Source organism: Berghia stephanieae, chromosome 1 (assembly GCF_034508935.2).
Source record: "Berghia stephanieae isolate SIO BIC M18660-M18661 chromosome 1, UCSD_Bste_1.3, whole genome shotgun sequence".
Lineage (NCBI taxonomy): Eukaryota > Metazoa > Mollusca > Gastropoda > Nudibranchia > Aeolidiidae > Berghia > Berghia stephanieae.
Window position 1 is genome coordinate 128,404,620 of NC_088360.1, and position 17,650 is coordinate 128,422,269.

Here is a 17,650-nt window from a genome sequence, read left to right on the forward strand (position 1 = left end):
CAAACCAGTTGTTGTAAACATTGTTGTTAGTCCATCACATACTGAGTAATTTGATTGAAACAAAAACCATATGGGAGCCCTGTATATATAGAATTAGACAAGCCAAAGCAGCTTAAATGCAAGCCGGCATCTTATTCAGATTGGATTAACTTTTACTATTTTGTTCTCAACACTTGTGAGAGTCAATAGAGATTAGCTGTGATGAGAGGCAATATGCTTGATTACAATCCCGAAACAAAGAATATCGCTCAGTCTCTCCTTATAATTGCTATTGTCTACCTGTTGTCTAGCTATGCTCAGCCTCCCTTGTCTCCTATCTAATGGGTCTAAAAAGCGGGTGTTTTAAAGGATCTGTGCAAAATACCCTACATTAACCTTGGTGATGCACCAAGAACAATTAGTAGATTGTAGGGTGAAACTCATCTTCTGACATAAGGGACCATTTCAAGTCCCGCTTAAAAAATCCCAACACCAATATAGGCCTGACAACCCTTCACATTCCAAAAGTGGAATCAGAGGATCAGAAAATAGGAATTTGAGACATAAAATAGAAATTTATTACGAAGAGATAATTCCCTATTAAAATTACCACCAACTTAATAAAAGCAGTATTCTTACACAGCTGGCAAAAAAACTATCACATGTGTTAGGTAATGGAATGGGGGAAGGAGTGCAATATATTTTCCTACTTACTTCACTTTTGGCAATCAATCACAAAAAATAGTTTTCTCACCTTTTTCACAGCCCTGCCCCCCTTTTCTGACCATTAACAATGTTTTTGAAAATCGGAACTTTAGAGACAATGATGGAATGGAGGAAAGGAAGATTGAAAATAGGAATGATTCTGGTAAAGAGGAGGGGGTTAGCAGGTATGCTGATGCAGGCCAGAGAACCTTAAATTAACATGATAAGACATATTCAAATAGCATCAATCGTAAAATAATTACTAAAGAGATATACAATTATACAACAGAGGCGACCCTCTAAGAATGGTGAAACTTCCTTCCACACTCCCCCCCCCCCCCCCCCCTTAAAAAAAAAACAAAACAAAACAAAAAATATCGATATGACTTCAATGTTCCTCATTGTTAGGGGCCTCACCCAGGGCTTGGACAAAGCCAGTAATCCCATTCGAATTCGAAGACAAGGAAACAAAGCAACATAGGTGGCGACAGCAGATTCATAAGAATATAGGAGATGACAGGATTTTCCAGTCAGGGAGAGACTGTTTCCCATCAGCAGCTATAAGAGAGAATGACAGAAAAGAAACAAGAAACAGCCAACAAATAAAAATAGTCAACACAATTTTTATTATCAACTTTTATTTTCATCAACATTATTAAAAAAAAAAAATTCAATGCATTATGTGCAGTCATAAGAAATATGAGCTACCCTCTCAAATAATTTTATCTCACAGCTCTGCTAATATTTGTGTAGCCTACTCCGACACAGGTAAGGATCAATTTGTCTGCCCCAACTCTCAGTTCCTCCCCTTCCTCATCATCCTCTGTTGGAGGTCCTCTAGGCTTTTTGTCAACCTCCACGTGAAATGTAACTTTGAAGAAATCTCTGATGTGGCGAAGGAAATCAATGCTAGGGAATTGAAATTTAAAAAATAAAAAAAAGAAGAAGAAAAGAGACAATTTATCAAAATCAGTATAACATAATGAATAAAAAACCCCTGCTGAATTGAAGGTTAGGAATGTAAATCAGGCTTAAATGAATGGCACTGTTGATCTATCGAATTGAGCAATCATCGCTATATGTTGTTCATCACAAGTAACAGAAAAGATTGATACGAGCAGAGACGTAGTTTAGCCTCAAATTTGTTGACTCCTTCCCCATAGAGGGTTTGATATCCAATCATTCCTCCCACCAAATCCAAGCATCAGTAACACACTTTATAGTCATCTTGAACAACTACGTCATGGCACAAGACCGAAGGGCTAGAGCTCAGGTGGTCGCTGGTTCGGATAAGTAAGTAAGATATCCAATCAGCGAAAATTGATGAGTGAAACCATATGCATATATTTATTCACGAAAAATTTATATTGAGCATTGTCACTTGACCTTCAACTGTGGCTTATTTTAATACAAGTCTTTTCTATCATATATATCTAAAACAGTGCTTTTCAACTGGGTGTATTGTACACCCCAGTGTGTACCACTCTGATAGGATGAACAGAAGGTATACAACATATTAGCATAAAACAATATAGTAACTTCATATATATAGTTAATGGATATACCAAGAATGGATTTTGATATCATACATAATTTACTCCATGATGCAATGCTAAATTGTTCTAAATAGGTGAACAACTTCCCTTAACTGGAGCTTCTAATTTTCCGCATAAGATCGATGCAATTCTAGTGTATTGTGAAGACTGGAGTGTTCAAAATTCAAAGTAAAAGTGAAAGTGTATGATTTCAAGAAAGGTAAACAAGCATTATTCTAGAACCTATTCATGAGTAAGTTTTGAAAATATGGGGATCCCAATAGTTCAGTATGATAAACAAAGAGTATTCACCTTACAAGCAAAGGATTTGGTTTTCATTCTTAGTTAAATTGATTTCCATCACCCCCACCCTTTTTTTTTTTATAACCAGCATTGATTGGGCAGCTGGACATGTTAGATCTGACAGCTAATACTTGCTGATCTGCTTAACAATATGGAATTGGGGGAAAAAAAAAAACAACAAATAAACCAGCTACACAGGCCTTATCATACTAAGGGGACTACTTGAAAAACAAAGAAGCATGGAAATTTTCACTTCATCCTCATATCTCTTCAAGAGCTTACGCTGTAATATTACAAGGGGCTCTAAAATGCTATAAAATCGTTCATTCTCTTTTTCAGTTTCTTGTGCAAAAACTAGTTATAGTTAAAAGATACTCTGTCCTAGAAGTCAAAAGAAGAATAAAAAGCCAAAAATAAAGTACAGACCTGTATGGAGTAAGTTCCCCTGTCTGTACCTTTGACACATCATGTTGTCCTAACACCATCAGTAATGTCGTTATACTCTGGCTGGTTGAGTCAACACATCCACCCTACAAATCATTAGTTAAAAAAACAAAACAAATAACTTAAGGTGACATCAATGTGACATACAAAATAGGTGAACAGCAATAATTGTTATGGAGAGTCGCTATTGCCAACATCTATTTATTGTGAAAGAAGTGATGAAAAGATAGGATATTAAACAAAGACCTGTATCATGCTGACCTCTGAAATATTAGAAGTTTCCTAACAATGGTTACACAACTTAGAGGAAAAAGTGCAATTGTTAAGAGTAAAACCATTGAAATTGGTAAAAGTGAAATTTGGTCAGATAAAAACAAAAACAACCCCCCCCCCCCAAAAAAAAATAGTTAACATTTTTATTTTGAACCAATATACTCAATTCAAAAGTGTTACTCTGTCTAGGTCAAATATTACTACAAAATTTAAAAGATTGCCCTATTTACTGTTAACACAGCTGACTTTCCTAACCTCTGCCCTGACTGAACTACATCAAAATTTAATGAAGTGTACTGGGGGAGAGGGGGTGCGGCTAAGTAGTCTTGTGGCATGACACTTGCCTTTGGATCTGAAGACTCAGGATAAGAGTCCCGGTCTGAGCAGTGCATAATTGAGTCTTTAGAAAAGACTCTTTATTCGCATTCTTTTACATTCTCTCGTTTAGTGGATATTGCCCTATATAAATACTCAAGTTTTTTCTTTGTTTTATTTGAAAAAAAAATCATTATTATGTCATTATACTAACATAAAGTGTAACCTTTCAATATACCAAATCATGCAGGCAATTCAGTAATTACTGCAAATTGTAGCATTCATGAATGAAGACTTTAATATTTTTAGTCACTATTTTTAAGATGACATGTGTCTGAAACAAAACTGATAATCCAGTTGCATGAATTTGAAATGATCTGAAAATGAAATTGCAGAATGATAGTAGGATATATATATTGGAGGCAAAGAGGCTTAAGGGTATGGCCTTTGCTTCGTACATGGACCTGAAAAGTACTGAGTTTAACTACCAGTTGCGTTGTGTGGCCTTGAGCAAGTTACTTCACCCTCACTTACTTTGCAACACTGGGTTATACCAGCCTTCCCTTGGAATAAATCCTGATGACAAATTTTCCCTTGGGGATGATTAAAGCGAATTGTTTTTTCCCCTTATGACAGTTAAAAGTATGGATTAAAAAGAATATAATATCACCACCCTTTAAAGAGTTAATCAATATTTCATTAAGCTCCAACAGTGTTTAAAAAACGAACAAAAACAAAAAAAAAGGGAAAAAACAACAAAAAACAAACAGGCCTATAAATGGTTGGTGGAAAAATTGTCGGAACTTTTTGAACATGCCAAAAGAGACACAACAGGACAAAAATATGGACACAACACAGATATGACACGTCAATTGACTAGTCAAATCATGTCACTTTTCCCTACTTATTTATAACGAGGTCCTTATTTTATGGTACCAAAAAAAAAAATCAAATTATTTGAGGGCCCAGGTCTGAGATAGTAAAATGAAAGGAAGAGAACAATTCCTACCCTTTTGAATGATGTGTATCTCGTGCTTGACACAGGAAGCTGCGTATCTTCGCTCCTGTTTGTGTTAAATGTTTACACTGATTCTTTCGTTTATTTGGATTGATTCTTAGAGAAGAAGTAGAAGAAGAAAAAGGAAGAAGAAAAAGGAAGAAGAAGAAGAAGAAGAAGAAGAAGAAGAAGAAGAAGAAGAAGAAGAAGAAGAAGAAGAAGAAGAAGAAGAAGAAGAAGAAGAAGAAGAAGAAGAAGAAGAAGAAGAAGAAGAAGAAGAAGAAAAAGAAGAGGAGGTGGTGCGGTCGTGTGAGAGCTTTCGAAGAATATATATTTCGAAGAAAAATAATTATTTCGCATTATTTTTTTTCCGTCTCACATCCGGACGGAACCAAAAAAATATAGAGACTGAGAAATAAGAACCGGAGATATGCATGTGTGTCGATAGCAAAATAGAGAGAAACCTTCCAGTCCGGTTCGACACACTTCTGTGCGTGTGTTATTTACTGACTAGGTATGTGTGTGAAGACGACTCGCGCGAACTTCGCGACCCACTCTCGCTGGCTGTGGCACAGTAGCCAGGCAGTGAATACATCCACGTCTAGCAGAACGTATAGGTGACATGATAATATTATATCTAACAGATAGACAGCAAGTTTTGTTTCGGCTTTGATGCGACAAATGAAAATTAAAAAAAAATTTTTTTAAAGTCGGCATTTGAAACGGAATAAAATCTATTTTTTTCGAGGAATGAAATAAAAGTATTTTATTTTCTTTTTTATTGGTTCTGTTCTTTGACGTTACGCATTTTATTTTTACTATTACTTTTAAAAAAATTATAATAGCACTTAAGAGCAAAATCGTACTGTCGGAAATCCGACAATAGACGGAAGATTTACAGGCCTGAACAAATGATGAATAAAAGCTTACACGATGTATTTCGTGTAGTAAAGACATCACAGCTTTTTTGGCAAGGTCCTCTGGTATGGTTGGCTCTCCTCCAGAGCCCTGGGGTTTAGACACTTCCTCAGCTGCAAGGAAAACGCCAGTGGTTGACTCAGCAACAAGTGTTAATCCAAAGCCTGGTGATCTGGTTTGAGAGTAAAAAAGTTTGTGATGATAAAGTTCTAAAAACCAATACATGCAAGGAAAGTGTCAATACTTGTAATGAATAAATTTATTTTAAAAGAAACAAAACACATTCTAATGAAATTCATGATTATAGTTCAGGTGCTAATAAAGGACTCCAGTGCTCTACAGATTTATACAATAAAGCCTATGCCAGAGCTGCCAACCCCATCTGATGAGAATGTGTACAATGGGACCTCAAAATGGGGGAGATTTCATAAAAATGGGTACAATCCTGAAATCGACGGAAACTAACCATTGTGAAAACAAGAGGAAGGTATATTTACATAAAGTCACACCGCACAAGCTCAATTGCAGCAACAATGATGTTCCCAAGACTATAATCCAATCCTTTCAGAATCCTACCTCCCAGCATGAAGATCATAAGTGGTCAAAAATATGATCCAGCAAGCTTAAGATAACAGCGATACGAGCATCCGGGCTATTACAACTAAAGAAAACTGAAGTGACTCCGTACACTGAAAATGGGTACAATCTTGGGGGAAATGCGTACAATCGCTGAAAATGCGTACAATTCCGCACTTTTTGCGGTAGGTTGGCAGCTCTGCTATGCTACCTGTGTGGACGATACCCATTAAAATACCTTCAAATAGTGTAAAAGGGGACTTACTTTCCTGACTGGCTCCCTTTCATATGGTCTGTGTAAATGTATGTGTCTGTGAGAAATTTGTTGAGAATACCACGAGAAGAATCGACCAGCCTGTTGACAATCTTTGGAGATACTCGCACAGACCACCTGGGTTTCACTAAGGAAAACATTTAACCTCACTACTTATGAAAAAAAAACCCCAAAAAAACAACAACAAAAAACTAACCCCCCCCCCCCCAAAAAAAAAAAACCAAAACAGACTCTTTTGCAAATATAAAAACAAAATTCATTATTTCACCATGATACATGCCCGGAAAAATGTTTCATTTATTCCTCTAACAGACCTTAAAAAAGACCCAAGTTCTTCTTTTGCATTCAAATTATCTACCATCTCTAATAGCCAGCATGTTCACATCAAAATAGACACAGCTTGTTATTTTGTTGGGGATTTTTTTCAAGACCAGTTGTCAGCTGAACAAACAAAGCGAAGCTGAGTACTCACATTTTTCTCACTGTACACAAGTGTAAAATGAGTACTTGGTTAATAACAGCATTGTCTCTGTTGAGAAAAAAAATATAAGCGAGCCTTATCAGAAGAAAATCACGACTCACCTTACATTAATTTGCGCTGTTGGCTTTGGACCACTTGTAAAGTGATTTGACTACATGTGGTGGATATTGCACTATACAAAAGCGCACTTTTAAACATGACGCTTTAAGACCTAGTAATATAACAAAATAATAAGAATTTACAATGTTTTAAAAAAAAACAACAAGAGTCTTCAAGCAAACCCTGTCATTGAATCCATCCATCCATTTACTATTTAACAACCAGTCTTTTAATTCAATTGGGTTTAGAAAAAAAAACAGGTGATTCCCATGATTAAATGAGAGAAGAAATCTTTCAAAAGATTAACCCACAAAATAGAATTTGAGAAAAGGATACGCTATACCTCTGACTCTTTTTATCTTTCCTGGATCCAAGAATTTCATGGGTCTTAACTTTTGTCGACACGGGCAACTGAAAAAGATCTCTCCGCCTCCATCAGGAGCTGCTCCTCTTTTTTTCACCTAAAAACAAAACAAAAGAGAGAGAGAGATGTTTTAAGAAAGAATAATCATAAAAAATATGGTCAAAATAGACTTTCCCACATATAGAAAAAATAAAGGTTATAGGCAGATGGAGAGAACAGTGCCAAGAGAGGGCCCGTTGTTGCAGGTCATATGGTTGTTCACTAATAGTAGAATCCAGATGGATTTTTTAAAAAAGGAAGTGGAAAGAATAATATTAAAATAAGTGATAATAGGGAAAAAATAAGAATGATATGTTTTTCCAATGGCTCAATTGGTAAGGATATTGAGAAAGTTGACATAGAGAAAAAGAAGGGGGAAAGACGATTGTGATGTGTAGATAGAATGTGTTTGAGCAAAAGCCTACCCGTAAGAGTAGCAATACTAGTATGAGTATCCTTGATTGTTAGTTAAAAAGAATTAAGTGAGGACTGTCACCCTTGTGCTAAAAGCAACAATAGCTACTTTCCAAATATATGGTTATAAAGACCTAATTGAATTCTACAAATGGCGTAAAATTTTAAGATCAACAATATTATAGAACTTTTTGTTTAAAAAAAAAACTTGAAGAACAAATAAAGAAACAACCAAAGCATCTTCCATGTCTCTTTCACCTTCAACTCAAGATTTTCATCTGTTCCAAGAAATTGTTTCAGGACGGGCAAAACTGACATCTTTATCAAATCAACCTGTAAAACGAAAAGAAAATTGAAAAGAGTTTAAACAGGTTGAATTCCATATTTTCAACCTGCCTCATATATGAATATTAGTAGGAAGAAATAGAAATTAGGATTAATACACCCAGAGTGAAAAAAAAAAAAGAAAAAAAGAAAAAACACCAAAAACAATGAAGAAAAAACCCAAATCCCCCCCCCACAAAAATAACTCCCAAAATAGGATTGATACTGATACCTTTGCTTGTGAGACAAGTGAGCTTTTATATATTGTGCACTAAAACTAAATGTGCTCAAAATGCTTTGCACAAGGTGTTGACCAACAGCAATACGTAGAATGAGACATGACACCTGGTCGGCGATATTACAATTTTTTCTGACAGAGACAATGCTGTTAACATCCAGGTACTCATTTTACACCCGAGCAGGGTGAGAGAATGTCAGTAAAGAGCCTTCCCAATGACTCAACTATGCGCTGAGTGAATATCAAAACCAAGACCTTCTGATCCAAAAGCGAGTGTCATACCACAAAACTACATAGCCACACAAATGCTATACAACTGAACTATTGACGCTTCCTATTATGTGTAAGATGCTGTGACAAAAAGTTGCTCTTTTAACATTTTAACATAAAAGCATATCAATATTAAGCACATGTATCGAACAATTATAGAAATACCAGACTTCATCAGGTTTTTTTTTGTGGATTCAATAACGACAACTATTATGTCTGGTGGCAGAAGAGCAAGCCCTGCATTAATTCATTCATCATTTATTGAGAAAAAAAAATAAAATAATAAAATAAAACTATCATATAATTTCATTATAACATAATATTGATGTCTATTGTTAAGATACATTACAAAAAATCCTTTGTTTTAAAATATTTGAAAAACAAAAAACAAAAAAAAACAAAACAACAAAAGCCACCCCCCTCCCCCCCAAAAAAAACAACAAACAAGAGAATCTCATTATTCGAACGAATGTAGGTAAATTTGTAAACAGAGATCAATTGTTATATCATTATCAATATGATATGTCTCATATGTTTGAGTATAAACATAAACCAATTAATCATTTGGAACTTACAGATGGATCATCTTTATCACAAGTGACCCCACGTAGTGTTGCTTGAAGAGGTTCTTTTGTGAATGGAGCAAGACAGAGAAGCATTTCAAGGTAGTATCCAATAGATCTTGAGACATGGCAGTCATGCTCAATACTGCCTCCCAGCAAAAGGCCTGGTGTGAATACAACTTTTGTTCCTGTGAGACACACATATATGAATATTATGCAATGCAATATTTACAATAAACATAAACAACCATGTATATGAAAAATGGAAACTTTTCTACATCTAGAGAGATGAGCTGGGAATAGATTTTTTTCTTCTTTATTTGCACTCTGAAAAGATCAATTGGGATACACTCACTCCACACGCAAAAGGGCTGGTTCTAATCTCTGATACCCTTGTCCACCTAGCAGTGATTGGGTAGCCAGACCTATCAAATTTTACAGAAAGTACATTACAATAGATTTTCACCCTATCCAAATGTAACAAGCAAATGCTACAGTCACTTAACCCTACAGAAACCAGGATGAACTCAGTCAGAAATAAAACAAATATAAATAAAATATTACTATGGTCTTGTGATAGTTCTCTCAAGATGCTAGCCTGTCCTGACAAAGAGATGTTGATTTTTCCAATATTGAGCTATTAGCCAGTGCTTTTTCAGGGAAAAACAATTGACATGACGAAATCAGTGCAGAATTTCTGAGAAAATACAACAACAAAAAACTGTACAAGATTATCTTAATTATATAAGGATTAGAAAAAGAAAAAAAACTTGTGCTTGGTGGAGGAGTGAAAGGCTTAAGTAAGTAGTAAGGATTCATGTAAAACCGTCGCTCACCTGTTGGGCTGACGTTAGTGTGTGTTCCATTAGTTAATTTGTCCAACAAATGGATAAAACTCATCTCAAAGTCTGAGGATAGGAAAAAAACAAAACACTGTAAAACAAAATCACATACCTTTATACATATTTCATACAAAACGAACTCGTTACAATGTACAGCCATTCAATCATGTCACAAAGGTATTTAAATACTAATTACAATAATTGACTCAAGATCCAGTTTCTAAAATTGACGACCATTCAAATTCACTCTTGATTCAAGGACTAAAGAGGAGGATAGAAGATAGCATTAAAATAAAACGAATACAGAGATAATATGAATTGTCCAAAATATTGACTTTGGTGGAATTATTGTACTCATACAGTTTTTAAGGCAATGTTGTAAAAATGAATAAATAAAACTTCATATGAAGTAAATAAATGTTTGCAATTTTGGCCCTTATAAGAATAAAACTGTATTTTACTGCGGAGGAAATCTTTCATAAGTTGAAGAAAAATAAAAATATTCCAAATAAATATTTAAAGGAATAAAAAATCAAAATGTCTGCGTAGACAATAACTGAGTACAGAGTCAGAATCTACGTTCGGTCTGCCACGATTCAAGCAATGAGACCATAATGTCCAGTGTTGCCAACAGAAACTGGTAAAATTATGCCAAATTTACTGAAAAATTATGCTAGATTTAAAAAAAAATATATTTAAAATTATTCTAGATAAAGGCAAGTATCAAATCTAATGCATCTAACATAAACAAGCCTTCATTCAAACAACAAGCCAAAATAACAATTTATTATGTGCAAAACTGATTAAAAAGAGGAAAGGTCAAACTGTACAACTGATATGAACACTGAAAATGCCAATTAGAAGCAAAACTTAGACTACCACAATATGAGACAAACAGAAGATCCGGGATACCAAATTGGCAACACTGAAAGGACGTCTGGATTTCGTTCAGATTTTGAGAGGCAGATATTTATATTAAGCATTTTATAATACTAATCAAATTAAGGTAATATGGCACTGTGTCGAAACCTTTAGATTGAATTTTTGGCAAAACGACTTCAAATTATACCAAATATGCGAAAAAATTATCAAATTACGCTAGAATTATGCTAAATTCAAATAAAGATGCTAGACAAGGTGCTAGGTGCTAAATGTAAAAAAAAATCTGCTAGATCTTTGTTCTATGTGCATGTGCGCAAATCAATATAGTTCAACCCATTAAAGGAGAGACTAGATCTTACTCTAACCTAACATCAAATCTTACTAAAATCATCACAAGAAAAGCAGAAAATGAGATTATGGCTTAACTGAAGCCAGAGTGAAGAACACTTGCTGCTCTCCTGGTGGAAACGATCTATTCTGTTTAAACAATAATAACAGGTAAGCTATTATCTGGTAAAAAAAATTTAATGCCGTTGCGACACCCATCATAAAGCACCCTCCATGACACTATGTATTATTGGTTCTTTCATCTTCCCCTCCCTTACAAATTAAGATGTCTCTGACAGCAGCTTTTATACATCTACGTATTGCCTGGGTCTCTGGTCATATTGCCATCCCTTCTTACCCTTCCCATCTGAGAGTAAAACGAAAAGTTTATGTTCAGTTTGCAAAGGATTGTCTTTCACTAGGCTATTTGATTCTAAAAACCAAGACATCCAGTAATGGGTGTCTAATGCCAAATGATACATGGGTGTTGTAAAATTAAACAGAATTATAGCTGTTTATAATTGAATATGTCGTGGATTCAAAGCGATAAAATCTGATATAAAACTTAGTGCATCAGTTTCAAATCTAAGATTGTCAAACTGTTCCGATGTCATGTTACAGTCAGACTGCCAGATAGCCAGAGTTGCCTGTGGCCTATTACAACTTCAAAGTGGTCAAATTCTACCAACATGTATCATGAAAAATGTATCAGTATTGATTTTTAAAAAAATTTATGAGACAAGAATTATTTTTTTTTTAAAAATGTGTGGAACAAGTCAAGGTCAAATCCCTCCCCCCCCCCCCCCCCTTGGCCATGGTACACAGTTACTGTGAATAAAGATTCTGAGACAATGTGCCAGGTAGACACTCTGATTAAAAATTGTGGCTTGTTTTTCCTATCCACTAAAAAATCGAGCATCTTACCATTAGGACAAGATCGATTCCAGGTGCAGTTGAAATATTTTGCTACCCCCCCCCCCTCCTATCATACCTAGATTTGATTGGGTAGCTGGGTCTGGTTAAATCTGGTGAAAAGTACATACTTAGCGATAGACTAGCGTCCTATCATAGGAGTGGCAATTGCTATTTTGTCAGTTTCACACTATAGAAATCTAGTTAATATGGCTCTGAAGGACTACTTGTTTTTACTTGTTTTATCTATGTTACTGTAGCCCAGTGATTACGGATCTTACAAATAAGACTCAAGTATCTCTAATCAATGGCATAGTGTCAAAAAGAAGGAATGTGAATGGGTCCATTGGTCAAAGTCAAACAAAATCAAAGAATATCATAGTTACAAAATTTGAATTATTATTAAAATATATTGCAACTACAAGTCCATATCCACTCTCATCATAAGAGATAAAAATTTTATAAAAATATTGGGGGGGGGGGGGGGGGGGGGGGTCCGAAAGCTCCTCGTGCTAAGGGAAACATCCCAAATATTCCCTCAACTAACCCTAAGAAAAAATAAAACCTAGTGCCTTTAACTAACCCTACTAGGAAAAACAAACACCCTAGCATCGTTAGTAAGACTTATGACTAACCCTTATAGAAAAAAAAACCCTCCAACCTCAAGCCAACCCTAATAGAAAAAACAAACTAGGACTGCTTTCAATACTTCACAAACAAAATGGCGATGGAAAACCAAAACAATGGTCGTATTAGGAAAGTTTCACTGGTCTATCAAGGTTTGTTCTAGCATTTTAAAAATGCTTTTATATATCGACAAATTGAATAAACGCATGACAAAAGATGCGATCCACGGTGAAAATACAAATTGAAAGAAATGCTACCACGAGGAGCTTTCAGAAGGCCTCCCAAATATTGAATATTGTCCTATCCTTAACATGATTTTGAAGGCCTACAATATTACTTAGACTTATATCATCTGCATCAAAAGGTTATGATTAACATTTGACCAAAAGTAAAAGTAAAAGGCCTGAAAGTAATATTTTTCTTTACAAATTCCTCGGAAGATTATCATCTCGGAAATTAAAATCGGACTGACTATTTTCACCGTATAGTGAAAATAGTAAAGGAGGCACTTTTCACTGTAAGTATTAATCAGAAGCATTATTATCCATACTGAGTCCACTTATCTTCTACTTTATGCTACGTGTTTGGCAATCCAAATTGAGAATTTTTTTATTGCTATATTTAATCAAACTGTCGTGTTCCATTATCTCAATGGGCTGCACATTCGCTCATCAATACAGTCTGTTGTTTGACTCCCCGTCATGACTTTTTTTTCTTTTCAGATTTTAGAATTTTAGAATTGCGTTATCGTCTTTGTTTGGGCAATCATTTTTTGTACTTTTTTTTGGGGTTAAACTTAAAAGACTCACTTTTTCTTTAGTTGGCCTTATTTATTTAATCATTGTGATGAAAATGAAAGCTGGATCGCACCACTTTGCAGAAGTTTTTTAAAATTTCTTTCATAAATCAGTTATGAATGTCACCAATGGCAACAACATTAAAATGTCTATCTTCAGTTTTCACCTAAAATTTCTAGCTTTAAAAAGCTTGTGAGAGATATAGGATAAAGCAGATAAAAAATGTGTGTCTTTTGTGATTACGTTCTATTTTTTACTCGCTATATTAAAACCTGATATTGATGCTCATTAATACTTGTAATATGAAATGAAATCTTCATTTGAAGACAATCATTGATTATCTGCAACATAGATTGTTATTGTTAAAATAGCCTACCAAGACATTATCACTGTACGGTGACAATTACCTTCCAAGATATCACCGTACGGTGAAAATAGCTAACCACACTATTGTCACAGTATGGTGAAAATAGTCTACCAAGCTATGTGCGGCTATGTGGTCTAGTGGTATGACACTTGCTTTCTGATCAGAAGGCCCTGGGTTCGAGCCTCACTCAGCGGATAGTTGAGTCCTTGGAAAAGGCTCTATGCTCACATTCTCTCACCGTAATCAGGTGTAAAATGAGTACCGGGCCGTTAACAGCGTTGTTTCTGTCCAAAAAAATTGTAATATCGCCTAACACGTGTCATGTCTCATTCTACATGTTACGTGTTGCTGTTGGTCAGGGACTCCTTGTAAAGCGCTTGGACTTTGAGCATGTTTAGTGGATATTGCACTATATAAAAGCTCAAACTCAAGCTATTTTCACCGTTGCATTGATATTGATAGCAGCTTCCAATTAAAATAGTATTACTAATAGTAGGCAGTTTAGTGAGCAGCAGCAGTGGCAGTCAAATTCTGACCCAACTCGCCCATAGGAAAGTTGTGACTGGAAATTGCAGTTCACATTTGGGGGGAGGGGGTTCAATTAAAGACGCATAACTTCGTTATAAAGAGGAATATCGCAGATATTTTGGTATCATTATTTTCGTCTTTCAATTCCCTTTTAATTGGTGCCAATTAAGGAAAAATCCATTAATAATTCCAGAAGTTATATGAAGTTAAAATTTGGCAATTTTCAAATGCATTTATTTTTTTTATTTACCGCGTGTGTTTTAAAAATAAAAACGCTTGTTTTTAGAATAACATCTAAACTTTATTCATGCCAAATTTCAGAGGTCTATATCTATCCGCAGACACTTTTTAACTCTGCGCCGAAATGCCATGTTTACATTATCTTCTCATCATGGCTGCCCGACGATGTCGATATTCATATCGATATATTAAATTTAGTTATGTATTATTTAAAATTTAGCCCATAATATTTTCAGTACTATTATTTACTATGCTTTTATATTGAATACATACTTTCCAACTTTATTTATGGCATTTTATAGTTTTTGTTATAATATCGATATCTTAAAAATACCAATTGCTTTAATTTCATTTTATTTTGCCATCAAGTTTCTTTCCCATATGTTTAGATATGTTTGTTATCATTTGTATCAATATTCTAAAGGCCTTAGCCTTAATAATTATTACGGTAAGAAGGTCTATTAGTTATAAATTTTTACACCCCCACACATTGAGAGAGAAGGGGGGGGGGGGGGGACAGTTCAAATTATGTAATAGTAATAAACCCAAAGTGGTTCAGCAGAATTTTTTAAAGTATTAAAAGCCATAACTTTCCGTCTAATTAAAATAGGGAATCCGTTTCAATTTATTTGAAAATTTTCAATCTACCATTCTATTTTATGAAATTAAATTGCCAGAGGTAGAAATAAACTCATTTTGTCATTACGCAACATGTTTATATCTTTTCATTTAAATACTCTCAAATCCTTTTTTATTCTCTATGTATTAAATCAAAGAGGGGAATTATTTGCAATTGTTTCAGTGAGATAATGGGGATAAATCCAAAAGTGATATAGCAAATTGTTTCTTATGTCTAGCCGAGTTTTTAGTTATGTAACATTTGCGTCATATTATGTAATAATGTGTTAATTTGAAATGAAATTAATTTGAAATGTTTATCTTCGTTTTTATTAATGTAAATGCATTGTCCTCGATAAGACGAACATTATGGTATACAATATATGATAAGAACTCCATATTGACTGTTTTAACCATTTTTTATTAACATCACGCGACTTCGGTCACAACTTTGCAATGGTAATTTTGGGGTAAAAATCGGTCCGAAATTTCAGACTTTGAACTGCCGTAAGTACATTTCTAATCAAGATAGAAACAAAATTCAAACTGTTATGCCAGTTCTTTCGTATGACATCGGTTTCAAGTGTGTGGGTTACAATTAGAATTTCTATTTAACTCCCTACGCACTTAAATGAAAATTCAGGTTTCAAATGACAGTATAAAATCTGGTTTACTATGATGCAGTATACCATCCCAATGATAAAACCGTTTGAATTTTGTCTCTAGGTTATATAGAAGCAGGGTTATTCAATTTTTTATGCCTTAAAAACACCCAAAAAATTACTATAGGAATCAGCCTGAAAAAACGAAAGGGGATTCCCTTGAAACACTGTGACGTCACAAGGCTCGCCAATGACCGACGCTGACCACGGCAGTCCAAGCTGAAATGGCGTTACTTTGGTAGATTTTGAAATGAGTGTGATTTTATGGAATGCGCAAAGGGTATCCTGGAAGCAGTTTTGAAAGTTGAAAATGGTACCATTGGAAAGGAAAATGATTGAATTTTATCATTAAGGGAATTTTTTCATGAATGATGATAAATGGCTTGATTTTCTTGCCCACTAAAATTAAGCTATCTTTCCATTACAATATCTTCTAAATGAATTTAAATTTAAGGAGGGAAACAGTTTTTATTTTGGTATTTAATTTCCCATTTAATTCATCCAATTCTGTAAATAAATACCAGAGATATCTCAATTTAACCAAGCCATGGTTTTAGCCTGCAGCTCACAAACGATAACTAGCGGTCACACAGGTGAATGGGAGAACTGTGGCACAGATTTAGCCCTTCATTTAAGTGCCTACACTACAGTACAGAGCCAAAGCATTCGACAAAATTAGGTTATCAAATTGTGTAAGTTGTTAGTAAATAAATAACAAATTAACAAAGATATCTCAATTAAATCAAGCTATGGCTTTAGAGCCTTGTAGCCTTTACAATAATATCAATAACTAGCAGCTATCGGTCATGGTAAGTGGGAGAACTGATTATTGATTTCAATCAGACCAAAGCCAAAAGAAAGCTTGATCTCTGTTCTTCAAAATGATACCAGAACCAAATTGTCATTGATTTTTATATAAACTACACCAAACGATAGAGTAATTTCACCTGAAGAAAATAAGACATCAATCATTAAAATCCATCCATAAACAAAAAATCGATGGAACTTTTTCTGAGACCCATCACTCAAAAGTCCAAAAAATCGGGTCACAGCCACTAGCCCATTTATCGGCTCCCTGCTGGAGGGCCAAATGGACGTTTACCAAAGTACCTAATTCAGATACTGTGAAAAAAAATGCAACAGTGATTATGTGAAATTGTGTTATTCAAATTTTAAACCAAACTACACTTTTACTATGGCTAAAATCCTAAAATCGGCTCCTGTTAGCTAGAACTCTAGACAGACGTCTTGATCATAATCATGATCAGACTCCCCTCTTCTTCTTAGTCTTATCTTAGTCTTACTCTTACCTTTCACTCCTGGCTCGTCATCTTCATGACGAATGTTCGTAATGCGCACCGCTTTACCAGTTAAAACGGACATGACTAATCTCATTCTAAAATTCTGGCATCCTTCGTAAGTCATTGTTCCAGCCATCTTTATCCAGGTTGTCTAAGTCTAAGATGAAAATTCGAGACAAATGCGAGACATGTGTATCGCTAAATTTGTAAACAAAACAAACGGGAAGTAACTCTTCTGCTTTCAATATCTCATCCTCGAGCTGAGCTGATTTCATTTTTTCTTTAGAAAAACTAACAGTATGTGAGGGACTTTCCCAAATAGACTATATTTTTTTTGTTTCACATGCAACATCAACACACACACACACACACAAAAGTTATAAGTTAATATCAAACTTGCTCCTGGAACTTAATCAACTGTTTCGAAACTAAAGTA

The 17,650-nt window shown here is 34.8% G+C and overlaps 1 protein-coding gene across 2 annotated transcripts; it reads right to left on the reverse strand.

The window, feature by feature from the left end:
• Positions 1-1,305: 1,305 nt before the first annotated feature.
• LOC144963117 (RNA 3'-terminal phosphate cyclase-like protein) lies at positions 1,306-17,649 on the reverse strand. 2 transcript variants are annotated; one of them, XM_078896776.1, is made up of 9 exons: positions 17,224-17,649; positions 9,948-10,019; positions 9,124-9,299; positions 7,975-8,049; positions 7,236-7,360; positions 6,311-6,436; positions 5,482-5,641; positions 2,949-3,052; positions 1,306-1,593 (listed from the first exon to the last, which is right to left on the reverse strand). In XM_078896776.1, exons 1-9 carry the CDS (start codon positions 17,348-17,350, stop codon positions 1,407-1,409), a joined length of 1,152 nt encoding a protein of 383 aa, XP_078752902.1. In that variant the 5' UTR covers positions 17,351-17,649; the 3' UTR covers positions 1,306-1,406. The 2 variants fall into 2 exon arrangements, with proteins under 2 accessions (XP_078752902.1, XP_078752903.1); XM_078896777.1 differs by lacking the exon at positions 17,224-17,649 and adding an exon at positions 17,108-17,192.
• Between the last annotated feature and the right edge of the window lies 1 nt (position 17,650).

Bases quoted from the DNA above. Each gene is read 5' to 3' on its own strand.
- LOC144963117 (XM_078896776.1), bottom strand. From the start codon at position 17,350: ATGGCTGGAACAATGACTTACGAAGGATGCCAGAATTTTAGAATGAGA. The intron at 9,300-9,947 runs GTGAGCGACGGT...TGTGTCTCACAG, and splicing joins CACTAACGTCAGCCCAACAG to GAACAAAAGTTGTATTCACA. The intron at 8,050-9,123 runs GTAAGTTCCAAA...TTCGTTTTACAG, and splicing joins GTGATAAAGATGATCCATCT to GTTGATTTGATAAAGATGTC.